The sequence below is a fragment of the Helicoverpa zea genome, chromosome 5 (assembly GCF_022581195.2).
Source record: "Helicoverpa zea isolate HzStark_Cry1AcR chromosome 5, ilHelZeax1.1, whole genome shotgun sequence".
NCBI classification, from domain to species: domain Eukaryota; kingdom Metazoa; phylum Arthropoda; class Insecta; order Lepidoptera; family Noctuidae; genus Helicoverpa; species Helicoverpa zea.
The window spans coordinates 14,000,052-14,026,281 of NC_061456.1; the positions used below are offsets into that span (position 1 = coordinate 14,000,052).

Here is a 26,230-nt window from a genome sequence, read left to right on the forward strand (position 1 = left end):
AGACCTTTTAATCACCAGGCCAACTCTGAAACTATGGGGTTGTTACTAGTGGCTTGTATAATGTTAGTTTACTTTGCTTTTTTATGTCCCTTGATGTTAATAATCTTTAAAATCAACATATATTCAACATAACCTATTTTTGCGATAATATGAAATAGCTCCTATACCCCATGGATTTCAGTCTGGATTTTTTGGCACCATCAAAGGTCTATCATAAAGAATCTATTGGTAACCATTTCATTGCTGTCGATTCTGGGTTTTTTTTCTATGAAAATTTGGCCATCTCCTTTAATAGTGTATCATCTATGCTTTCCTTATTACTAGTCAGTGCCGATCATTGACATATATTCGTAGTACATATATCGATGATGCCGATCGGTTTACTTTAGTACGAATACATCCATGCTTTTGCGTTTGCGTTTAATCAATCACGCGCGTTGACTTTTATAGTAGACTTGATTATTTCCGGGATCCAGATTTTTTTGGGACTTCATCTTGGTTTTGCTTGATTTGGAACGCATTGTTATCTTTCGTTCAAAATTTGAAGGTCGTTTTGAGGAGACTACTGTCAAAACAATTTGATAAGTTATAATCGCTAAATTAATTAATTTAGCTGTGTAGCTAAGTAAAATGTGATTTATTATTATTATCATAATTGTATGTAAAATCACAAGAAATAATAAATAATATTGAAAACGAGTGGACCGGGTTTTATCATTATATTAAAACAACAGTAAGAAAGTACCTTACTGCTTAGGTAAGGATATAATTCTAATGTAATCTTTACTATGTATCCGTCTAGCTTTTTAACATCATAGTTAACTTGATTTCGCCGCGAAGTGGTCCGCATGGAATAGTTACTTCGGAAGATTGTTTCCCGCGGTTTTATTTGTCTTGAGGGATCTGTTTTCCATACCCCAATAAAAATAAATATACAATCCATCTAAATCTGTGGGGCAGAGAGTAGCAAAGGGTGTGATCCAGTACTCAAAACTGTGTGATTCAAAACAAAAAAATATTGTGAATTTAATTTTAATTTATTAAGTTTTTGATTGTAGGTATAAAATAGCTAAAAATAAGGCTAAAATCATCACTTTTTAGCAAGGTCCAATGGTTTGTCTGTAAATGAGCTTGGAAGTCAGTTTTGGACTTGGTGCACCCCAACTCGGATTTAGTTCTCATTAGGGTTTTACTTTATTTAAAACTTTATTCAATATTTATCATCAATAGAATATTTTTTACTTTATTTCATTGCATTGTTTTGTTTTAATTTATTTTAATTTGTCTGTTACAATAATGCTCATTTTAATTGATTTTTGTAAAGTCTTTAAATAATTTCATATTGTTTTTTGTATAATTATAATTTAATGCATGCTGTGATTTCCTATAATTAAGGAAACACAAGAAAAGTTATTATCTGTTCCTAAAACCTGTCTGTAATGTGTATTTCTTGTTGGTAATCCAAATAAATAAATAAATGGCCCATAAACCACTCAAAAGTAACGGGCCATTTGTAAGAATTTTTATTTTTCTTGAAAATTGGAAAGTTTTGAGTTCCACACCCTTTGCTACACTCTGACCGTATGTAACTGGTTTGGGGATGTCTGATAGGCAGTTGCTCTCATAAAACACTGTCACTCAGCTGCATCCCGTTAGACTGGAAGTCAACCTGAACTTAGTTGGGGAAGGGCTAGGCAGATGATGACTTTTACAACTTGGTTCTATTACTTCTATTACTTCGACTACATTAGGTACCTACTTTTAGGACCTTAGCTTTCTTACCTTTTCCTTACATCCCGTTTTAGGGCTCTGCTAATGCAAACCTTTCAGCTCTCTGAATAATTTGGTATCTAGAAGCTTCCTGTGGCCAATGGCTGCCCAGGAGCGCCCACGGTACAGGGGTAAAGACAAAAGTTGTGTAATTTAGGTAGACTTGATGTAAATATTGTGATCACCAGAGCGCAAGTACATCCAGGCACACTGATTGTTTGTGGCCGCCACGCCGAGTGAGCCTCGCGCCACCACCATGTAGAGTGTGACCTGCGATGTGCGTCGGCCTTATTGTTTCACTATCCGAGGCGATTTCATTACCCTCTCTTTGATTACATTTCACTTGGAGCGTTGCTATTTTAATAGGAATTTAGATTTACAACTGTTACTGGAGCCTAGATATTCTTTCTTCATTTCTATTTAGCTTATTTGTCGATGTTATTCACAGTATGTAAACTTGTATTTAAAATGTTTTGTTGTCTGTCAAGATTAACGTTTCGCCAGAAAGAGGTAGGTGAAAAGAACTTTAATGATATATATTGTAGTTATCTCTGACAAATCATTATAAAAGCCAAATAAGTTCCCATAGAAAGAGAGGTGAGACTCAATTCGCGCGTGGAAAATGCGACACGCGACGAAATCCTGTATTGTAGCTCAGTCGTACTGTGGCAAAATCTGGAAACGAACGGTGATGAGCCGCCTAACCTTAGGTATAAATTGTAAAACCTTCGTGTTTAATGGACACGAATGAATGCGCGTCACTATTTGTGCTCGTTTAGTTTCGGAACGACATAAAGTTTATCGAGGACTGAACCCGCGTGATCATCAATCAAATAACTCGGCCTATAGTATCGTATCGAGATATAGTATAGTATCGAGAGCGCGTCGCGTAGATAGAACCGTCACCAGTAATGCCCTCTAAATGTCCTACTTCGGCCGCAATGGCAAAAAAGTATGTAGGTAAGAGTGTTTGTCCCTCTTCCACGGAAAAGGTTCCGAATAAATGATGAAACTATATACACGCCAGTATATATACGCCAGTAATATCACAGATTAGGGATCTTAATTATTAAGGTCCCTAATCTGTGATATTACTGGCTAGATAATTAAGGCTTAATTAATAGTACGGACCCAAGACTCAATCGTAATATCACGGGACTCGTGCATGTAACTGCTATTCTTGCTATACCTCCCTATGGTTTATTTAAAAGTCGCGAAACTTGTGTTTGTATGGATCACATTCCTACCGTTGAGTGTTGATATTGGCAGATTGATGTTGCTACTGTGTACAAACTAAAGTTTTAACAAGGAACTTCTTCCCGAATTCTTTTTACTAATTTGTATGGTATCTACTTAATTTGTATGTAAATGCAGGTAGGTACCTACACTAAGGTTCATTGCAAGTAGATGCTAAGAAAGACAATAGAGTGTAACCAAATCTAGCGTGGGCAGTGCGGCGGAGTGTCTCCGGCGTCACGCTGATGCACCGCGCGTTTATTTAAGGGCTTGGGCCAGCGCGCCTGCGCTCACACCGAATGTGCCGTCCATGGGCGAGCGCGACCACTCGACATGCCCAACATGGTGACCCGCGACAAGAGCGACTATGCTCGCAAAGTGCAAGAGAAAGCTGTCATTGAAAAGGTCCTTGTCGTTTCTTTCACTCTCAGATATGGAGCCAATAGCGAGGATGTTTGAATACTTCGTGAAAAGAATTATCCGTGGCATTTATTTGAGAGCGGTATTTTCATAGACATTTAACGGACCTGTTTAATGTTGAAAGTAACCGTAAGGAAGGCTCTCCCCATGTTACATTGGTTATAATATTAAGATAGTTATGTTACCTAGATGTGTCCTGATTTCTTGCAGAGCTTTTTAGGTTTTTACTTAACTGTTTTGACAACCAAATGTTCTATTATTACGTGTAGAGGCTAACCTCGGTCAGTTCTTTTTAGCTACTAATCGTATACAAATTGCTGAAAAGAATTGTGCAATAATGCGTCCCATGTTAGGTAAATTGAAGTAAATAAATTCATAGATAAATAGTGAACTGGGGAGAGCCTTATGAATCGTGGCGGCTTTTCGTGTAACGATGAGTTCGTGTCGTAGAGGCAGATGGCGATCGAACGCTGTGGCGGCGCGGCCGAGCGGCCCGCCAGCCGCTCGGGCAGCCCGGGGCGCGGTGGCAGCCCGGGGCGCGGCGGCAGCCCGGGCCGCGGCGGCAGCCCGGGCCCCGGCGCCGCGGCGCCCACGCGCGTGCTCACGCTGGAGCACGGCGAGCACCACGACTCCACGCTGTATCGGTACGTACCTGGCGACGCTGCTCATCGCACGTATCGCGCCACGATTAACTTTTCTTGTACTTTTACAGATTTGAAAAAGGCTGCTATTTACAATTCTGCCCCGGGCCTTCTTTACTGGGTCGAAAAGTATTTCTCTATACCAATTATGTGATGTCCGATAATCGTAAGTAGAACCTGCAGGTACTTACTTAAAAAGTAGAATAAATTATACTATTAGTAAATAGAAAAAGTAGAGCAAAAAATACCTTAATAGGTATGTAAACCAGTGGCGTAGCGTGGGGGGGGCAGGGGGGGCACATTCCCCGGGCGGCAGCTTTTAGGGGGCGGCAAAATTTACCCAAATAAAAAAAAAAATGTTCGCAACTAGTATCTGTCTAACAATAACAAAACATTAAACAAGAAAGTTGAAACTTTTTAAACTTAAAATTAATTTGGTACTTAAAACACACGTGATCAACGTCTAAGCGGCGAAGCACCGTACGTACCTATACCTACCGAACATGCACGAAGGAGGCAATGGCGGCGGCGCGGCGGCGGAGCGGCGGCCGCATCGCGCACGCGCGAAATTTCGCAACCGTGCGTCCCGCTTGCTCCGTACTGTGCGTGGTTAGTCAATGCCACAAGTGATTGTTGTTGTTATTAGGTTTATAACCAAATATTCCTATTAAATAAATAAAATCTTATTCTACCTTCCTATCTAGGCTAATGTATTACGTTGTCACATGAGAAAATGATATGTAACATGGTGAAATATTTATGCAAAAGGCGAATAAGAAAATGATGACTTGAAAAGTTGAAATAATCTAAATCTAACTCATTATTTTTTTTATGTAAGCAGTGCAAAAATATTTGAATAAATAATGTAACTGGCTTTTTAATTTAAAATAGATGTCAAAAACAAATTAACCGTAAATAAAATATAAATTTATGTTCATTTTACTTTAACACTTTTCTACGCGACCGATCCTGCGCGCACTTTGCTCGAATGTTTTGTTAGACTTGAATGGCGCCAACGCAGTTCGCTTCAAAATATTTAGTTTTTTCGATTTTTGAGTAAATAAGTTCGTGAAAAGTTGTTAAACTTTGTGATTAATGTTATTTATCACTGGTGTACACATACATTCAACTGAGTGAGATTGTGAGTATTAAAAAGTCATTTTCTTCATGTAATTATTATATGTTTTGTTGGTTATGTCTGATAAGCACTTCAAACTTTCATTAAATAAAATAAAAAACTGTCTGAGTGGGAGTTTTGCACTCGCGTAGGTACTCGGAATTCTGTGTAAATATTCACAGTTTAGATAAACTTGAATGCTATAAGCAATAGTCAATACCTACCTAGATACCTACAAGCCAAATTTCACGCTTAGGTATAGTTCCATGGAAACTAGTTTTAGTGTTAGTCCCGTAAATTACATTAATTTGTTAAACAGTTTAAAGTAGCCCCACTTTTTAAATTATTTAAATTTCGTATATACTTATAGGTACCTACTTCGTGCGGAAAAAGAATAGGTAGAGCTTTTTAGAAGGAAGAAGGACATTTTAGGAATATACTTATTTTCCTCTAAAGGTAAGTTCTTCGTAAGTACAAATCTTTAAAAAAAAACGAGAATTTTCTTCACGTTATTAGTATTTTTAACTTAATACGGCCACAGGGTGTCTTGCGGTAGGCATGCCGCAGCTCGACTAGCTGCGTCCGCGGTCGCGTCAGTGGTAGACGTACACATTTAGACAACGGCTCATCTATGTTACCGTGAATATTTTTGAACGAAAATGTATTTCTTTTACAGTGTTTTACTATTATGCATAAACAAAATAGAACTAATTTAATTTACATGTAAGAAGAAACAAAATATTTAAGTAATAGGTTTAGATACCTAATAAATATTTTGGTGGGACGATAAAAAGGCTGTAACGAATTATGTATTCGTCGCGGGCGTGCAATCCCAAAAGCATCCATCGCTGTCGCCGCGACAGTGCACAACGCTCCGAGCTGCGGCCGCCTTGATACTCGCTGGCAAGTCGTGCGTCGCAATTCGCGATATATGTACGCCGTAGTCGCCGATAGCCGTAGACATTGTAGCATACTTCATATTTACGTTGTCTATTATATGTTTTCGCTGCTCGCAGCTTGTCGCCCTGCAAGACGCGTCACGTGAAGTGATTCAAATCGCACCACGCTTTGTTTTTGAAATGCCCAGTACACGATGGTTTCGTTTATGACTGTAACATGTACTTTTATCATGTTTTTTTTTTTCTTTTAGCATCAAAATGAAAAGAGTTAAAGAAAGTGGGGCATCTTACCGTAATAAGAGAAAAGCGAAATTGGAAAATGTTAAAGCAAATGAAGGCGCTTTACTCAAATATGTGAAAAGTATTGTTCCTCAGTCGGAGTCAGAGACGTCAGATACCACATTAGGCATAAGTTCGTCTTATTTATCACAGATCACCGAGCCTTTAAACACAGAACAAGACGAAAAAGTACAAGACCTTGACACTTTAAATCTGCATGTACGAAGTGATGACATTATTTCAGAACATTCAATTCCTTCAACATTATTAGAGTTTCCACCTCCTTCTCCAGACATGGATATGCACAGTTTCGAAACAGAGATTGAACGAAAATTGGCTAATCAGTACCAAAATTTTGATGATATTGGAAAATGGCCTGAAGTCATCGATGACAATGTACGATTGTACCTCGTTCAACAAGGACAGGAAATTGTTCAGCATATTAATAGTACCTTCGCTGAAATGTCAACTGACGGAGTTACAAGACGGCTTTCTAAGGAATGGTTTTATCGTACATTGATTAACGGCGAAAAAGTTTTGCGTACTTGGATGGCTTATTCTCCATATAAAAATCATTATTTTGCTTTTGTTGCCGTTTATTCGAGAACGTAAATGCACCGAGCGGATCTAAATTTTGCTCAAATGATGGATTTCATACGTGGCGGAAATTAAATCCTAAGGTTTCAAGTCACGAATCTAGTGCACTACACAACCAAAATTATTGTAAGTGGAAGGAGTTAGAGACCAGAATTCAAAAAGAGCAAACTATCGACAGGAAGGAACAAAACTTAGTGGCAAAAGAAAGCAAAAAATGGCAGGAAATTCTAATTAGAATGTTCGACATCATTAAATTCCTTTCGAAACAAAATTTGGCTTTACGGGGACATAGAGAAAACGAAACAGCTACCAATAAAGGAAACTTTTTAGAATTGGTTGATCTAATGGCCAAATACGATCCTGTACTACGCGAACATCTGGTAAGGTCTAAAATAAGTGGCAAAGCTTCAGTTACTTATATGTCACCGCAAATTCAAAATGAATTTATTGAGATTTTGGGAAATACTGTTCGTCAACATATTATTGATCAAATAAAAAAGGCCAAATATTTTTCGATAATATTCGACAGCACTCCGGACCTTTCTCACAAGGATCAAACTAGCCAGGTCATTAGATATGTAATGATTGAAAATCAAGACGTAAAAGTAGTGGAGTCTTTCATAGATTTTATAGAAACAAAAGATAAGACTGCTGAAGGCATTTCTAAAATGATTGTGGACAAGCTTCAAACTGATGGACTTGATATAAATAACTGTAGAGGTCAAGCTTATGATAATGCTGCTGTAATGGCTGGTAAGCATTCCGGAGTTCAGCAAAGAATTAGAGAAATTAACCCAAAAATTGAATTCGTACCTTGTTCAAATCATTCCTTGAATCTAGCTTGCTTACATGCTGCCTCAGTTGAAGTGAGTTCAGTGACTTTTTTTGGTACCTTAGAACGTTGCTATTCATTTTTTTCCACATCTACACATCGTTGGGAAGTTCTGTTAGCTGCTACAGGCAAAAGTTTAAAAAGGGTTCAAGACACGCGCTGGAGTTCAAGAGGAGATGCCGTAAATATGACATGGAATCATTATAAAGACATTCTCGTCACTTTGGAAACTTTGACAGAGGCAGATGAATCTTTGAACACTAGGACAGATGCAGGAGCATTATTAGTAATGATGCAGTCATTTTCGTTTCTTTGCTTCTTGGGGCTTTGGCAACCAGTGCTCCATGAAGTAAATGATACACAGAAATATTTGCAAACAAAGGGACTTGACATAAGATTGTGCGCTCAGAAAGTAAATGCTTTGCAGGTTATATTAACAGAAAAGCGAGAGGAATGGGCAGCTGGTGCTGTAAGTTATGCAAAAAATATGTGTGATGAACTCGGAATTTCCATAGAGCCTCAGAGGCGCAAAACTAGAAAGCATATTTACGATGACGGTGCTAGAGATGCAAACTTATCGTTTGAAAACGAATTAAGACGCAAACTGCTGTCGTCTTTAGACAGAATAACTGTTGAAGTGCGAGAGCGTTTTCAGCAGCTTAATATGTTAACAGACAAGTTTGCGTTTCTAGTGCCGGGTACATTACTGGGAGATACTGAAATATCAAATCTAGATGCATCTGTCGACATTGACTTGGAGGATTTTAAGATAGAGAGGACGCGACTGAGGGCTTTCGTTTCTGCCACAGGCAATAAAGAAAAATTAATTAATTCAGAGACACTTGAGTTGTTTAAATTTATCGTAAAATCTAAGATGGAAGATGCCCTACCTAATATTTTAATAATGTTTAGGATATTTTTTACAGTTGCCATAAGCAACGCCAGCTGCGAGAGGAGCTTTTCAAAACTGAAATTAATAAAAAATTATTTAAGATCTAAAATGAGTAATATACGTTTAGGCAATTTGGCTATCTTATCCATTGAGCAAGACGTGTGTGATTCTATAGACATTGATGGCGTTATAAGGGACTTTGCTAGGAAAAAAAGTAGACGTATACATTTTTAATTAAAGACAGATGTTTGGTTTTTATGCTCAGGATAATAAAGTTAATGTGATTTTAAAACCTGAATATATTTTTATTTAAGATCTAGCCTGCGTTCCTAAAAGAATTTTAAAACCTTCAAGAAATCAAGTAACAATGATATAAAACTTTATAAAAGAAAAGTCTACTTGAGAACCTCCCCCTTCTGCCGCGGCTGCGGGTTGTTCGAAAGAGTTACCGCGGCTCTGGAACATAAAAGTTCTTCGACGGAACACGACGGTTTTTAGTCAGTAAGAGTCTGACACTCCCTCACCGCTGCTAACACACAGCGGGTCATTTGATGATTTTTAACGTCGATACACAAAAAACTTCCCCTTTTATGAAGTCGGTTAAAAATGACAAACGGCCAGTAACATTTGTTAAAAAAAAAATCACGGGAAGGGGCGGCAAAATCGACAACTGCCCCGGGCGGCAGATACCCACGCTACGCCACTGATGTAAACTTTATCTTCCTGTCCTGTTCCCAATTTTATTGGGTCGGTGCAATACGTAGGTAGGTATATCTTCCGCTTGCATTCCTCTATCACTCGCCATACTGATACCTAGGTACTCACAAAAGTAGACATTAATCGGTACCTAACTTAGGTACTGTACTTACGTATCTTCCTACTCATCAAATTGTTAGAGCCGTTTCTGCTATCTACTGAAAGGGACGGAGGTGCGGTTTTCATGACCACGTTTGCCCAGACGAAGTTCTAAGTAGGAACGGTTTTATAAATAAAATGACAATACATGCAGAAGAGGATAAGTGCGGCGAGCAGGCGGAGTTCATCCGCAACCAGTACTACGGGCTGGAGTGGCACAGCGCCGGCGACGACGAGCCGGGCGCCGCGCCGGGCGCCGCGCTGGGCGCCGGCCTGCTCGTCACCGACACCGACGTGTGCTGCCGCCTGCGACTCGCGCGCGCCGGCTCCTTCCACTACTACTTCGTGTACGACAGCGCGTGAGTACCGCCGCCACCCGCCACAGTGTGCCTCCCGCCCGCACCCCCCTCACCGCGCCTCTGTTGCAGCGAGTCGGCCGTGGGGCCGCAGGGCTCGGGCTGGTTCCACGTGGCGCCCACCCTGCGCGTGGGCGCGGGCGGGCGCGAGCGCGTGCCGCTGGACGGCGTCATGTGCCAGACCGTGCTCAGCAAGTGCCTGGGCCCGCTGCCGCGCTGGGAGTCCGTGCTGCGCGTGGCGCACGAGTGCGGCTACAACATGCTGCACTTCACGCCCGTGCAGGAGCTCGGCGCCTCGCGCTCCAGCTACAGCATCGCCGACCAGCTGCGCCTCAACCCGCAGTTCGGCGCCGAGCCGGGCCGCGAGGCCAGCTTCGCCGACGTCGAGAACCTCGTCTCCAAGATGCGCACCGAGTGGAAGGTGAGCCAGGCGCGCCGCCGCCCGAGCCGGCGCCCGCCAGCGCCGCTCACGATCCGACCGCGCAGATGCTGTCCATCTGCGACATCGTGCTGAACCACACGGCCAACGAGACGGCGTGGCTGGCGGCGCACCCGGAGGCCACGTACAACTGCAGCAACTGCCCGCACCTGCGGCCGGCGGCGCTGCTGGACGCGCTGCTGGCGCGCGTGTCGGCGGGCGTGGCGCGCGGCGAGCACGAGGCGCGCGGCGTGGCGCGGCGCGTGGAGCGCGCGGAGCAGCTGGAGGCGCTGCGGGCGCTGCTGCTGGCGGCGCTGCCGGAGCTGCGGCTGCACGAGCTGTTCGCGTGCGACGTGGCGGCGCTGCTGCGCGACTTCTGCTGCCTGGCGCGCAACAAGGTGCCGGCGCCCGCGCCCGCCGCGCCGCCCGCCGCGCTGCGCCTGCTGCCGGACCCGCAGTACCGCCGTCTGCGCGCCACCGTCGACATGGACCTGGCGCTGCAACTCTACAACGTCTACAGGTCGCTTGCGCCGCTCCTCACTTTTTCATATCAATATACCTATAAATTTAGAAAAGCTTAAATTCTGATATTAACGCTTTCAATTAAGTATCCAAAAAACCAACTACCCTTCAGTTTAAAAATTTGCTTAGAATAATATTATTGAGTGTGCTCGAAGTACTTCTAGATCTTCTGGACACCTAACCGTGCAACTAGTTTAACGTGGAGCGAAAACAATAGGGTCCCGTTTTACCAGAAACACCATTCTTCACACAATTTCACAGTTTCAAGAATCTCATTATTTGGAATCCTTAGTGATTCACACTAGGCATATAGTTATCGGCACGGATATTGAACCCTGACCTTCACCTGCGCAGAAGCGATTTATTGGTTTATTGCCTTATGTGTACAGTACGCAAAGCGATCCCCACTCCTCCGCCCAGAGCTCAATATCCGTGCCGATAAGTATAACAAAATATGAATATAATATCTTAAAAATGTTTATTTGGAAATGATTTAACAGATTTTTTGTGAGGATTTATTGACAGTTGAGAACTGTTCCTCCAGCGAGGAAACCGTCTCATATTAAACTGGGATAAGTCAACAAAGAACGTTCCATGTGTGTTGTCTTTTTAGCCGTTCGGTCCTTTGACGATACACAGAGTGCTGATGCAAGCGTGTTGGTATGAGCGTCGATGCGGCTCTTGTAAGCTTTAACTCTATTTTCTATTCCTTTCTTGACCATATTCATTTCAGTCATGGAGTTTATTTGTTCTGATAAACAGTGGTGCATTGGTTATTATTCTCAGTGCTTTATTCTGGAACTGCAGAGTCTTCACATCGAATTGCCAATTGACACCATGTGATAGGTTCGTAAAATATGTTTTATTGCAGAGCGGAGTGCTACGACGAGGAGTCGCGCCTGAAGAAATGTTGCGAGGAAATGAAGCGCAAGCTCGAGCAGCTCAACGAGGCCGCCGCCGACACCCTCAGCGAGCACCTCCGCGCCGCCGTCGACAACGTCATCGCCGGCGTGAGGTGAGTGCCGACCCTGCCGGGCCCACTGCCCAGTGCAGCCCACTGCAGCCACTCACCCGCCGGCCGCGCAGGTACGAGCGCCTGGAGGCCGACGGGCCGCGCGTGCAGGAGGTGTCGGCGCGGCACCCGCTGGCGCCGCGCTACTTCACGTGGGCCTGCGCCGTGGACAGCTGCTCGGCCGCCGAGGTGGAGGCGGCGCTGTACTCGGACGCGGGCTGGCACTGCATGGCGCACAACGGCTGGGTCATGGACGCCGACCCGCTGCAGGACTTCGCGGCGCGGGCTGCCGGCGCCCGCGTGTACCTGCGCCGCGAGCTCATCGCCTGGGGCGACAGCGTCAAGCTGCGCTACGGCGACAAGCCCGACGACAGCCCCTTCCTGTGGCGCCACATGCGCGAGTACGTCGAGCTCACGGCCGAGCTGTTCGACGGCGTGCGCCTCGACAACTGCCACTCCACTCCGCTGCACGTGAGTACAGGCCCGCTGCCGCCCACTGCCGCCCCACTGCCGCCCCACTGCCACGCCGCGTGTTGCAGGTGGCGGAGTACATGCTGGACTGCGCGCGGAACGTCAAGCCGGACCTGTACGTGGTGGCCGAGCTGTTCACCAACTCCGACCACGTGGACAACATCTTCGTCAACCGGCTCGGCATCACTTCGCTCATACGAGGTATACTCATCTTAATATTTTTACTAGCAATTTTTATTTAACATGCAATGTAGTTTTGTTCGGGTGGAATCTTACAACTCAATTTTAAGGCACTTGCCCTCAACCAATTGAGCTGGATGACAATGCATGGTTATATCAGATTTTGAATCTCCATTTTGGAACTTAATATTTAGCACAAACAGGCGGAATAAGGAATTGTACTAACGGAAAAATAATAAAAATCTAACATTGCTGTGGAAATAGCACTCAAGACTTCGAAACTTCATCTTAAGTTTTTTATTGATTTACTATTTTTGCTGTCTTACGTAAACAACAACAGCCTTACTTATAAAAATCAACTAATCATCTTCTAATCATTGTTTTAACTAATTACTACTTAAAGCCTTAAGAAGTGAGAAGCCACGTTTATAAGATTTTTTCTTAAACACCCCTTAAGTATAACTTATTATTTGATTCACGTTTATAAGTAAGACTGCAACTTATCGCCAGATATTTGAGAAAACGGCAGCCAACTGCAGCTTGCGAAACACAGATATTTAAAGGCAGCGCCAAAACCAGCTCGCTATAAAACGTAGTTTTAAAAAAGTACCAGCTTTTGTACCGGGTTTAAACCATAGTCCCCAACAAAGTAAAGTGGGCCAAACGGGTTTTTATGTCATAATCTTATTTTGCACAGCAACAGTTGGCATAATCTTCACTTCGCAGAAAATTGTGTGGCATACACTCATTTAGCATACATTAAAAACCCATAATTTTGGCAAGCAGAATCATCTTTAGGCCTAAATTTCATATGTCATAATACTTAATAGACGAATAATTTTTTCACTCAAAGTTCTAAATTTAAAATCCACATACGTAGGTACACACACACGGCTGCACGACGTGCTACAAACTGCCAAGGAAATCTAACCACGCAACCACCAAAATGTCAATGTAATTTCAATAAATGTTTTCAGGATAGTGTAGTATATAGAAGAGACTCAGATAGGTATTTATACTTTTAAGTGCCTTTTATGTATGTACTTGGTTTATATGTGCATATTATGTATACTGTAACTTAGAATCGCGATTTCTCACGAATGGTAAATCCTAGGGAAAAAATCAAAGAACGATTTTGTAGACAATTTTAAGATCTACAACTTTGGTCACATGTCTTTTTTTGATAAAACTCACCGTTTTCGAGAAAAATCCAAAAAACCTAAAATTTTTACGTTTGACCTCGAATAACTTTTGACGCACACATGGGATCGATGCAGTGGCGGCCCTAGGGGTGTGCGAACTGTGCCATCGCACAGGGCCTCGCGCTTGGGGGGGCCTCGCGCTACAAGCCAAACTAATATAAAAAAAATATAGTTAAAAATATATATCTGGTCCAAGAAAAAAAAATGTGCATTTTTTCTTAATTTCTAATTGATTCAGCGTTTACTTTTTGAGTCCTCGATTTAACAAAAAGTTGGAACACCAAAGTAACAAAAACAACTGGATCTCGATCCAGTTACGGATTCTTTTTATTTGTGCTTAATTCCGAGATTAATTTGAGAGTCCTTAAACAATTTAAAAAATTCGCGCTCGCTGCGCTCGCGCCTGTTCACTTGGCAGTTCCCACCTTTCCTTCTAACTTAATTAGAGTACTTTTATGCCCCAAAACTCAAAAATTTTCGCGCTCGCTGCGCTCGCGACTTCACCTTACACTGTTATTATACGAGTTTTGGTGCTTTGGTGACCCAAGGCTCAAAAATTTTTGCGCTCGCTACGCTCGCGGGTGCTATACTTTCCACTTGTTTTATTTTTTTCATCCTTTTTTAGGCGAAGGTAGAAGGTAGCGCCGCTTTTAAGTCCTTTTATTAACAAAAAAATAAGTCCTAGTTTCCGTATGAACTTTCTTATTTACGACGTTCGAATCTTTCAATACATAGGGGGCGCTTGGGTCATGATTGCACCCGGGCGCTACATGAGCTAGAGACGGTCCTGAATCAGTTATACGAAGAGCTGAATAATATCTAATCTAATATCTAATGGTGCTGAAGTATATATAAGAAAATAATTTAACTGAAATTTATCCCACTACCGAAATAGTCTTGAGAATTCTAATAATAAAATAATAATATCTAAAAAGCAGTTTTTCGAGGCTTAAAATTATTAAAAGATGTTTAAGGAATTCGATGACACAAGATCGACTTTCAGCCCTTGCTATTCTTTCGATCGAAAATGACGTTGCTCATTCATTCGATTATTCTGCTTTAATTAAAGATTTTAGTCTTAAGAAAAGTCGCAAGCATCAGATCATTTTAATATTTGTTAATTTTGTGATTCTTTAAATATAAACTGTAGTAAAAATAAAATTTTATTAATTTGTTTGACTCGAGCATTTCTTCTCAAACATGGCGTTTAGCTAAATCAAAACACCAGGGGCCCGATTCTCCTAATTTTACTTAAGCGACATACGATTCACATTCGACTGCGATTCAATCACGACTCATTGAGTGGCATTCCACTATTTTTTCTTTGAAATAAAAGTTTTTATCCTTTTCTGTCATTCAATAATGATTATTTTTGTCTGCAAATGATTTACGATTGCAATATGATTGAAGAGCAAACTACCGTATACCCCAAAATCACCAAAATAGCAGACCAATCGAATGTCGTTGGAATACGATTGGTCTTATATTAGTAGCAGAATGCCCGATATGGTTAAAACTGCTATTGCGATCATATTGCGATTCGATTTTGACATTATTAACTTAGGAGAATCGGGCCCCAGCTTACTCTCGCAACACATACTTTTCACGTAGGACAAAGGGCCTCGCATAGACCTGCCGCACGTAGCCTCGCAATGGCTAGGGCCGCCGCTATCGATGGGGACTTTTCACATTTTATTTGTAATGGTTATAACCCAAGCTCCACCAAAATTCAGCTTTCCGGGAATTAATGTTATTTAACCACTACTTTTATGTCTAAATTGACTGTCTACGACAAAATGTTTGGGCAGAGGCGCAGAGCGCGTGGGACTCGCACGAGCAGGGCCGGCTGCTGCACCGCTTCGGAGGGCGGCCCGTGGGCGCCTTCCTGCGCGGCGCGGTGCGGCCCGCGCGGCCCCGCGTGGCGCACGCGCTGCTGCTGGACCTCACGCACGACAACCCCAGCCCGCTGCTGCGCCGCTCCGCCTTCGACGTGCTGCCCTCCGCCGCGCTCGTGGCCATGGCGTGCAGCGCCACCGGCTCCACGCGCGGCCTGGACGAGCTGGTGCCGCACGCCGTGCACGTGGTGGACGAGGCGCGCCTGTACGCGGCGTGGGGCGCGGGCGGCGACGAGGAGCCGCGGGTCGGGCGCGGCACGGCGCTGGTGGCGGCACGACGCGCACTGAACGAGCTGCACGCGGAGCTGGCGGCGCGCGGCTACTGCGAGCTGTACGTGGACCAGCTGGACGGCGACGTGGTGGCGGTGACGCGGCACGAGCCGCGCGAGCGTCGCTCGGTGGTGCTGGTGGCGTACACGGCGTTCCGCGCGCCCGAGCCGGCCGCGGCTCCGCGCCAGCTCAAGCCGCTGCGCTTCGAGGGGCAGCTGGACGAGATCGCGCTGGAGGCCTGGCTGCGCCACAAGGATTACGAGTATGTTCCACCTTCCGCCTCTTTTCCTTCGCTTCTTCTCCTTCGCTCGAATGTAGTACAAATCTCATTCCCAGTTGTTTTTTTTTGTTTGAAGGTAGATACTACCTGGGATAGGTACTTTTTTTTAGATACGACAGCTACCATTTCAATCAGTGTATTATTGTGCATTACAATTTCCCGGTCGAACCTTTTAACCGATCTCAACGACTATTGGTATTAGAGCTTATTAAGAAAGGGATATTATAAATTGCATATCAAATAAATAATCGCCTATCAATAAATACTCATCATTTATATTCTTTTTTACATCAAATAACTTACTCCACTACAAATAAACTAAATGTTTAACAAAACTCAAACTGCAGATAATTCGAAATTATACATCAATATGACATTACTTTTTTCCTTATAATGCAATACAGTTAAATTTATTCTTGTACAAAAATACTACATACAAGCATTAAATACTGACTGCACAGCAAATTTTCCATATTTCATAGCAAAATAACTATCCCAGTCGCATATTAACCAGTAAGTACAACAAAACCTGTTCATCATATTAGTCTTAATTTTCAAGAAGCCATGCTCGGCAAATTTAATGATTATTATAACAAAAAAATCCTGTCACATTGCATTATTTCTAAAAGCAGAACAAATTAACTGAAATCTCATGCAGCGTACTATGAAGATGGTAGAATTTTATTTAGATTCAATTTATTTAGCACATTGCCATTTATAACCTTCAATTAAAAAACATTGTTTTAAAAATTGAAGCTAGCAACGAAAACGAATCGCTGCAAAACCGACTCCACGTAGTCTTATTTGCCCTACCCCTAGAGTGCAATTCGAAACCGCGTAGGCGCGGAGGGGCGAGGCGGCCTGCGAGCTGAGGCGCAGGTAGTTTTAACGCTCGCCGACGCGGTTGAGGCTGGCCGGCTCTGCCGGCCAGTAAGCCGAAGCTGCGGTGGTGAGCGTGAAAACCATCTGCGACGATAAGCTCGCATGGGACCGCCGGAGCCACGAAGCGCCGGAGCCGTGACAGAAGCCATGCTTGTTGCATGCTTACTTCCATGTTGCATGCCTGCTTACATGCTGCATGCCTGCTTGCATGCTTCAGGCTTGTTTGCATGCTTCTTACAGGAAAATAAAAATTCCAAAAATATGCCAAAATATGATTCTGACTATAAACATTCTGAAATATGATAGTTCTGCCTTTTAATGACTACTTAACTGAAATGTATGCCAAAAGGAAGTACTGACAATGACTAAAAATGTACCCGCCCCATTTTTTTTAAGAATGTGCAAGCATATCATCGGACTTGCGATCCGACTCAAGTACGTGGCGCCAACTGCAGAAGCTAAAAATGAGCCTATTGGGCAAAAAAGGAAGCGTGGACTCTTATTAAGATTTCAATAAATTACAATTTTGCATTTAATTTTATATTTTTTTGCTGATCTCATTATGTGGTAATTAATAAATAATAAGATGACTGTGACTAATAAAATGCTGTTTTATTCAGAAAAACTGCTGTAAATAATATAAAAATAGAAGCTATATTTAAAAGGAAAAAACTTAACATGTATTATGTGCATTAAGATTGTTAGCTGTGCATTGATGAAAAAGCTTTTGCTTTAGGAAAAATCGCTGTACGCTACGAAAATAAATTGTAGTGTGTTTAGTGATATTTTGAGTTGAATATTTTGCTGTGCAATCAGTAATTTTGATGGGAATTCGGAATTTTACTGCATAGAAAAAGGATATTTTTTGATTTGCGTTTAAATACTACCCATTAAGAAATAAATAACAAGCAATCATTTAAAAGTGCCGTAAGAAGTTTTTGTTTAATAAATCTCTAGAAGAATCACCATTATAATAATCATTGGAATAATATATGCAAGTATGCATACTATGTATATAGATAATGTTATTTATTTTGTAACCGACTTCCTTGGGCGCGATTTTGACCCACTTTAAACGGCCAGATTTCGTTCAAACTTTGTAGATTTACTGAGGACCGATGACAATACACTAATTTGATAAAATTATTCAATTTTAACCGACTTCCCAAAAAGGAGGAGGTTACACGTGATTCTTTTTTTGTTCGACTCGGAATAGCTACCAGTTGGTCCCATAGTCATCAGGTCAGGATCTGATCATGGAAACCCTGAGAAATCGAGGGCAACCTTCAAAAGCTGTAGGCATACATAGGGTAAAAACTTGACACTCAGGTGTACGCCTAAAAGCACTATTCAACTGTGAAGATTTGGAGCTGACCTGATGATGGAGACCAGAGAGGGTCGAGGGAATTCGACAACTTAATATGTAAACTACCTCGTGTTTGGGCTTAAATTATTTGTATTGACAAGACCTTTGCAACAGTGAAGGTTTGGAGCTGACCTGATGATGGAGACCAGAGAAAGTCGAGGGAACTCGACAACTGAATATGTAAACTAGCTCGTGTTTGGGCTTAAATTATTCGTATTGACAAGACCTATGCAACAGTGAAGGTTTGGAGCTGACCTAATGATGGAGACCAGAGAAAGTCGAGGGAACTCGACAACTGAATATGTAAACTACCTCGTGTTTGGGCTTAAATTATTCGTATTGACAAGACCTATGCAACAGTGAAGGTTTGGAGCTGACCTGATGATGGAGACCAGAGAAAGTCGAGGGAACTCGACAACTGAATATGTAAAATACCTCGTTTGGACTTATATTCTTTGTATTGATGAGAACTTCCCACTTGTATGGATAGTGACAACTATTCGTATCACTGAAAAGCTTTAAATAAATAACCTTTTTACAAAAAAAATAAACATACTTCCCAAAACACTAAAAGGCAAAAAAAAAAACTAATTTTAGGTACATCGGCCTAGAAGTCGGTGGCAAAATTAACTTAGTAACATCCATTAGACACCGACTTCTAGGCTTTTCAATTTGCAAAATATGATTTTTGTTAATTTATATAATTTTCATCTATAGTCGATAAGGTAAGAAAATTAATTAAAATTTTCTAGATTTTTTCTCTACAGTCGATAAGGCACGACTCGATGTTAATTTTTATTTCCAATAATTATCTTTAGCCGTTTTCTCTAATATTATCAATTTTTTGTATACTAAAGAGAATTTTAATTCTACAAAACAAATAATAGTTTTAAAACAAACTAAAAAGTAGAAAATAAATAATAGTTTAAAAAAACTAAAAAACACGCTTTTTATAGAAAAACGAACTAAAAAATAGAAAATAAATTTAAATGAATTTAAATTAAGAAAACAGTGTTAAAAATTTCAATGAATATAAATTAATAATAGTGTGAATACAAAAAAAAATATTTAAAAAAAGCGTGGTGTGCTTTTTAAGATATTATCGAAATGAAAATCACTGTACTCATATCTGCCAATAAAATATTTATAACTATTGACACCATGCACCCCACGCTTTTTTCAAATATTTTTTTTTTGTATTCACACTATTATTAATTTATATTCATTGAAATTTTTAACACTGTTTTCTTAATTTAAATTCATTTAAATTTATTTTCTATTTTTTAGTTCGTTTTTCTATAAAAAGCGTGTTTTTTAGTTTTTTAAAACTATTTTTTTTTTTAATCTTTTGTATGTTAAATATATGTAATAATATTTATATACATATAACTAGCGGCACGTAACTTTAGCTCTGGCCGTTAATGCGCAGAAGTAAAACTGAAGGTCCTCCGGGGGCTCGCGGGTGCAGGCGAGCGTGTTCAGCGCCGGTGAGCTCTCCGCCAGCATTCGCTTCATGCAGCCAATCCGCGCATCCCGTGTACAGTCGCGTTATAAAGTGTTTTTATATTGATGTATTGTTGTTGTTTTTTGTTTGGTAAAGTTTGAATTTGTTTGTTGTTGTATAGTGACTTAAAAGTGAATAAAGAATCTTAATCCTGTTTTGAAAAGACTGGCAAAGAAAATGATTTACGACGTAAATTGTTAGGTACTCACTATAAACTGTAAACATTTCGTTTATATAGCACTAGTTAGACCTGTTATTTCGCATTACATTAAAATATTGTCATAAACGTTATTTTGCTAATAAATGTATTGCGTGCGCGACAGTACACATGCGCAGCAATCCCTTCCACGTATCGCTCAGCGCTAAACGCTGTACGTGTCGCTACTTATACGTCTATTTAGTATTCAATTCTGTTATTCTCTAGTTGCTAATGCCCCTACGATGTTATCTCTGCATCACCTTAAGGTTGACTGGAGAGAATGCCTATGGCATTAAGTTCGCCTTTGTAATAGTTTGATTGCATAATAAAGTTAAATAAATAAAAATGTTCAGATCAGAGGGCGGTGCGCTGCGGCCGCCCGGCGAGTTCACCCCGCACCCGCGCATCATCACCGGCCTCAGCGACTACGAGCTGTGTCTGCGCCGCGCCGTGCCACTCGAGCAGTCGCAGCTCGTGGCCGCCGTGCGCCAGGACGGCGCCGCCACCGAGCTCAGCTTCCGCCCGCTGCTGCCCGGCTCCGTGCTGGTGCTGCGCGTCAGTCCGCGGCCCCCGCAGCGCGAGGCGCTGGCGACGCTGGCCCGCACGCTGGAGCGGCCCGACGCGCTGGGCCTGGCGCCGGCGCTGGCCGAGCTCGAGCTGGCCGACTTCAACGCGCTGCTGTACCGCTGCGACGCCGAGGAGCGCGAGGCGGGCGGCGGCGGCGTGTACGACGTGCCCGGCCACGGCCCGCTGCCCTACGCCGGCCTGGCGGGCGTCGCCGCGCTGCTGGCGGAGCTGGCGCCCGCCGACGACCTCGGCCACCCGCTGTGCGACAACCTGCGCGCCGGCGACTGGCTGCCCGACTACACGTGGCGCCGCCTCGAGCGTCTGCCGAGCCTCGCGCCCGTCGCGGCCCGCGTGCGCGAGCTGCTGCGCCCGCTGGCCGCGCTGCCGCGCTTCCTGCAGCCCGCGTACTTCGAGGCGCTGCTGTCGGCGCTGCACCGCGGCGTGTCGCGCGCGGCGCTGGCGCGGCTGAGCGCGGAGGCGCGCGGCGGCGCGTTCCCCGCGGCGCTGGCGCTGGCCAGCGTGCAGCTGCTGGGCGCGGGCGGCGCGGCGCTGCCCGCCTGCTCGCCCGCGCTGCCGCCGCCGCGCCCGCCGCGCCACAGCCTGTCGGCGGGGCTGCCGCACTTCGCGGTGGGCTACATGCGCTGCTGGGGCCGCGACACCTTCATCTCGCTGCGCGGGCTGCTGCTGCTGACGGGGCGCTACGCGGACGCGCGGGCGCACATCCTGGGCTTCGCGGCCTGTCTGCGCCACGGCCTCATCCCCAACCTGCTGGACGGCGGCCACAACGCGCGGTACAACTGCCGCGACGCCGTCTGGTGGTGGCTGCAGAGCATCAAGCAGGTCGGTCCCCTCTTCCCCGATCGTGAGATGTACGAGGAGTCCTATCGGATCAGTTGAGAACGTGGTCGTGACTTGCAGTACTGCAGTGAAGCACCGCAAGGGCTGAGCCTGCTGTCGGAGCCGGTGTCGCGCCTGTTCCCCAAGGACGACGCCGAGCCCGCGCCGCCCGGCGCCGCCGACCAGCCGCTGCACGACGTCATGCAGGAGGCGCTCGACGTGCACTTCCAGGTGAGTCGCCCCACCCCGCCCCACCCCGCCCTCTGCCCCGCCCGCTCTGACCGCCTCGTGTCCACAGGGCCTCGTGTTCCGCGAGCGCAACGCCGGCCGCAGCATCGACGCGCACATGTCGGACAAGGGTTTCAACGTGCAGATCGGAGTGGACCCCGAGACGGGCTTCCCGTTCGGCGGCAACGACGCCAACTGCGGCACCTGGATGGACAAGATGGGCTCGTCCGAGGCCGCCGGCAACCGCGGCAAGCCGGCCACCCCGCGCGACGGCAGCGCCGTGGAGCTGGTGGGGCTGGCCTACAGCGTGCTGAGCTGGCTGGCGGCGCAGCACCGCGGCGGCCGCTACCCCTACCCCGGCGTGGTGCGGCGCCACCGCGACGGCGCCCTCACCTCCTGGAGCTTCGCGCAGTGGGCCGAGCGCATCCGACACAACTTCGAGCGCTACTACTGGGTGCCGCCCGCGCCGTCCGCCGCCGACCTGCGCCCCGACCTCGTGCATCGCCGCGGCATCTACAAGGACAGCCACGGCGCCTCGCGGCCCTGGGCCGACTACCAGCTGCGCTGCAACTTCCCCATCGCCATGGCCGTGGCGCCCGAGCTCTTCGACCCCAAGCACGCGTGGCAGGCGCTGGACGCCGTCGAGCGGCACCTGCTGGGCCCGCTCGGCCTCAAGACGCTGGACCCGGCCGACTGGGCCTACCGCGGCGACTACGATAACTCCAACTCCAGCGACGACCCCAGCGTCGCACACGGCTTCAACTACCACCAGGGCCCCGAGTGGGTGTGGCCCATTGGCTTCTACCTGCGGGCGCGGCTCGCCTTCGCGCACGACTGCGGCCGCCACGCCCGCACCGTCGCCGCCTGCTACGCCGCGCTGGCGCCGCTGCTGGCCGAGCTGCGGGCCTCGCCCTGGCGCGGCCTGCCCGAGCTGTGCAACGCGGGCGGCTCCTACTGCGCCGACTCGTGCCGCACGCAGGCCTGGAGCGCCGCCACCGTGCTGGAGGCGCTGCACGAGCTGCAGGCCGCCCGCCGCGCCCGCCCGCTCGCCGCCGACTGACGCCGCCCGCGCCGCCTGCGCCACGCGGACACGCCGCTGTACGCCGCGCCCTACGAGCCGCTGCGCCCCTCCCGCCTCGCGCGCCTGCGCCGCCTGCTGCGCCGCGCCCGCCCCGCGCGCCGCCTGTCCGCCTCCATCTACAACCTGCTGCCGCGCCGCGGCGCGCTGCCCACCGTCGTGTACAGCGACCGCTACTTCCGCTACGGCCTGCCGCTGTGCGCGCGCCGCCTGCCCGCGCCGCGCCAGCCGCGCCCCGCGCACGTGCTGCCGCTGCTGCACGCCGCGCCGCGCCAGGCGCCGCGCGCCGGCCTGCTGCAGCTGCCGCCGCCGCGCCCCGCGCGCCGCCCGCCGCCGCGCCGCGCGCCCGCGCCGCGCCTGCTGCGCCTGCTGAGCGACGCGCCCTTCTCGCCGCCGCCGCCGCCCGAGCCGCAGCCGCGGCGCCGCGCGCTGGGCTGGCGCCAGGCGGCGGCCGGCACGTGGCCGCGCCTGGCGCCGGCGGGCGCGGTGCGGCGCGGGCCGGCGCCGCCGCCGCCGGTGGCGGAGGCCGCGCGGCCGCAGTTCGCGCTGGAGGAGGACCAGGAGTGGGAGGCGATGCGAGCGAAGGCGTGGCGGCTGAGCGCCAACCTGGCGCCGGCGGAGGCGGACGACAAGGCGGACTCGATGGCGCTGGCGCGCAAAGTGCTGAACACGGAGCGGTACAACAACGGCGCGCAGGCGGTGCTGTACCGCGGCGGGCGGGGCGGGGGGCGGGGCGAGGGGCGGGGCGGGGGGCGGCGCCTGCGGGCCACGCTGCGGGCGATGCTGGCGCTGAGCAGCATGTTCTACGCGCTGTCGTTCCTCGCGTTCTACTTCCTGAGCCTGCCCTAGCTCGAGAGGATGCTATTGTAATTCGTGTGCCATTCAATATATATTAAGCGACCGCGGCCATCCGCATCTTTCGATAATCATAACATTATCTGTCGTTTTATTTTGACAAGTATTGATGACAATACGACAATAAATACGACAACAAAACACGGACGATACCATTTCTTACGAATAATTAGAACCTTTCTAAACAGTAGAGTGTTTTGTCGCATGTTTTATCACAGACAAATAAGTGAACATTTCAAACAAAATAATTGGTATAACATTTGACACGAAGTAGAACACCGATAATTATGTTTGCTTCACCAACCTGTGAAGACGTTTTGTAGCAACTTGCTTTTTTGGCGCCATTATTATTAACGTGTAAGTAGCAAAGAAAAATTACACAAAAATCTATTTCGGCTAAAGTACTGGATTTTTTCTGATTATTTTTTATAAGTATCTATGTAGGCTCAAGACTGAGAATGTGCACACGTGCAAAGTTAGGTGAAGTTTCATTTATTGCGGCATTGTCATCAAAACTGCGTTTAAATTTAATCAATTTAGAATTGTTTCGAATGTTATCTCATTTTCGTGCAAGTTTTGAAATCATGATATGATACCTATAACAAATGTAATCGACTGCGACGGCAATAAGATTACCTATGTACTACTACCTCTAAGTTGAAATTACTATAAAATATTACCTATAAATCGTATATATTTTGCTAGATTAAAACATTTAATATATGTGATATTGTTATTTACCTTCATAGTCAATAAAACATAATGACAAAATAATGTGTGTTTCAATTACTAATAACGCGAAATTGATATTATAGTATGTAACATTAGGTGACGTGACTGTATCACGTCAATGTAACGACACATCGCAGTGCACTCACACTTCACTTGCGACCATAGTATAATATGGGTGTATACATATGTCGCTGGTAAGATGTCACCATGGTGGCGAATTTATCTTAACAACCTATTTAATTGTGATTAGAACTTAACTTGGACTTAATTAATTCTTCAAGAGAGATGAAAAATTACGTGTTTCACTCAAATGCAAAGATTTTTCACCTCGAACTCGAATTCTAGAATCCTTAGCTTGCTCGTTATCAATAGGTATTGAGCGCTCGGTTCATGAGCAATCTTGAGAGCATTCTTGTGTAACAAACGATTAAAACAACCATTATTATTATTTCGAAATTGTAATTATTGATTTTGACAATATTTTTAATTAGGCTACCAAACTCTTCATCGTCACGGAACAAGTCTACTCAAACCCTTTTACACGTAGGTACTCAAAACTAACGACTGTTATTCAAAGGTTCAGAACGATATAGATTTTTATGAGAACCACATTGTACGGAACCCCCGGTATGTGCTAAATTGCCAAAACCTAAATTACATCGTTCTATTATAATCAATTACTAATAGTAGCCTCCATAACCGCCGTAGCCACCGTAGCCGCCGAGCCCACCGTAGCCGCCGAGCCCGCCGTAGCCACCCAGTCCAGCGTAGCCGCCGAGCCCGCCGAGCCGGCCCCCCAGGCCGAGGCCGAGGCCGAGGTAGGGCTTAGCGAGCGCCGAGCTGCTCAGCAGCGCCGCCAGCAGCAGCAGCAACAAGCTCGCCTGCAACACGCCGCACTCGTCACTGTGCCCAGTCCTCAGATAATGCAATAACACAGCCAGTACTTACGTGTTTCAGCATTGTGCAGCTCGATCAGTGACTGAGTGCCGGAGCCGCGTTCCTCTTCCATATATACGCCGCTAATGGCCTACTCGATCACAGTAATCTCTTGCTTCATTTACTTTTATGCATTATTAACTTATTAATTATGGTTCACGAAAACCCAACCGCAGTGATGATACGCAACTCGCTACATACCTAAGATTTCCAATTAGGATTTTTATGACAAAGACTAGAAACCCAAATAGCAACATTTTATATTATAATAGTTATTTGTTATACAAGAGTGTAAAGTTGCTTTTTAACCGCGGGCTCGGAAAGACCCTTACCCTTTACCCTTTGATATCTGAGCGCAAAAACCGTTTTTATCCTCTAGAGCGGCAAAGTGATTTGAATTTAGAACATCGTGTGCAATACTCCATTTGTGACAATCTTGATAAGACTTTTCAAACAAATACATACTTATTAAACAAATTAAATACAGCTTAATAGTTATTTGTTATAAAAGAGTGCTGGTTGTTGGGCGTAAATCCAACAAATAAATAGTAAAACTCGAATGGTGGAAATATGGTATATTGGTTGTTAAAATGTTAATGGTTAATGGTATGAGCAAACGCGGCTTGGTTGGTGACCGATCGTTAACTAACTTTATAATAATTTTAATATTATAACTAAGTATTTGGGTCAGTGTGGAACTGCTGACTGCGCGCGCGATTGACATCAATAAACTGTACTTTGTACACTGGTGAAGCGTCAATGTTTTTTTTTTTCAATGCAAATATTTATTCAATAATAAATTGAATACATAAGTTATTTTTCCCGCAACTTAAAACTTTATTTCGATCATTTTCATATTTATAATAACCCAATTGAGTCTCTGGTGATGATATCCGAACGAC

The 26,230-nt window shown here is 45.3% G+C and overlaps 1 protein-coding gene and 1 long non-coding RNA gene across 2 annotated transcripts; one reads left to right on the forward strand and one right to left on the reverse strand.

The window, feature by feature from the left end:
* The first annotated feature begins 427 nt into the window (after positions 1-427).
* Positions 428-22,792, forward strand: LOC124630268 (glycogen debranching enzyme). Its single transcript, XM_047164065.1, has 13 exons — positions 428-757; positions 3,877-4,070; positions 4,139-4,233; positions 9,693-9,897; positions 9,967-10,315; positions 10,381-10,832; positions 11,706-11,849; positions 11,921-12,317; positions 12,386-12,518; positions 15,508-16,126; positions 20,449-21,502; positions 21,581-21,730; positions 21,798-22,792. The coding sequence occupies exons 2-13, from the start codon at positions 3,883-3,885 to the stop codon at positions 22,785-22,787; spliced, it is 4,776 nt and encodes a 1,591-aa protein (XP_047020021.1). The 5' UTR covers positions 428-757; positions 3,877-3,882; the 3' UTR covers positions 22,788-22,792.
* Positions 22,793-24,831: 2,039 nt separating this feature from the next.
* LOC124630691 lies at positions 24,832-25,581 on the reverse strand. Its single transcript, XR_006984440.1, has 2 exons — positions 25,341-25,581; positions 24,832-25,273 (listed from the first exon to the last, which is right to left on the reverse strand). It is a non-coding gene; the product is annotated as an uncharacterized LOC124630691 (long non-coding RNA).
* Positions 25,582-26,230: the final 649 nt, after the last annotated feature.

Bases quoted from the DNA above. Each gene is read 5' to 3' on its own strand.
- LOC124630268 (XM_047164065.1), top strand. From the start codon at position 3,883: ATGGCGATCGAACGCTGTGGCGGCGCGGCCGAGCGGCCCGCCAGCCGC. The intron at 9,898-9,966 runs GTGAGTACCGCC...CCTCTGTTGCAG, and splicing joins TACTTCGTGTACGACAGCGC to CGAGTCGGCCGTGGGGCCGC. The intron at 16,127-20,448 runs GTATGTTCCACC...AAAAATGTTCAG, and splicing joins CTGCGCCACAAGGATTACGA to ATCAGAGGGCGGTGCGCTGC.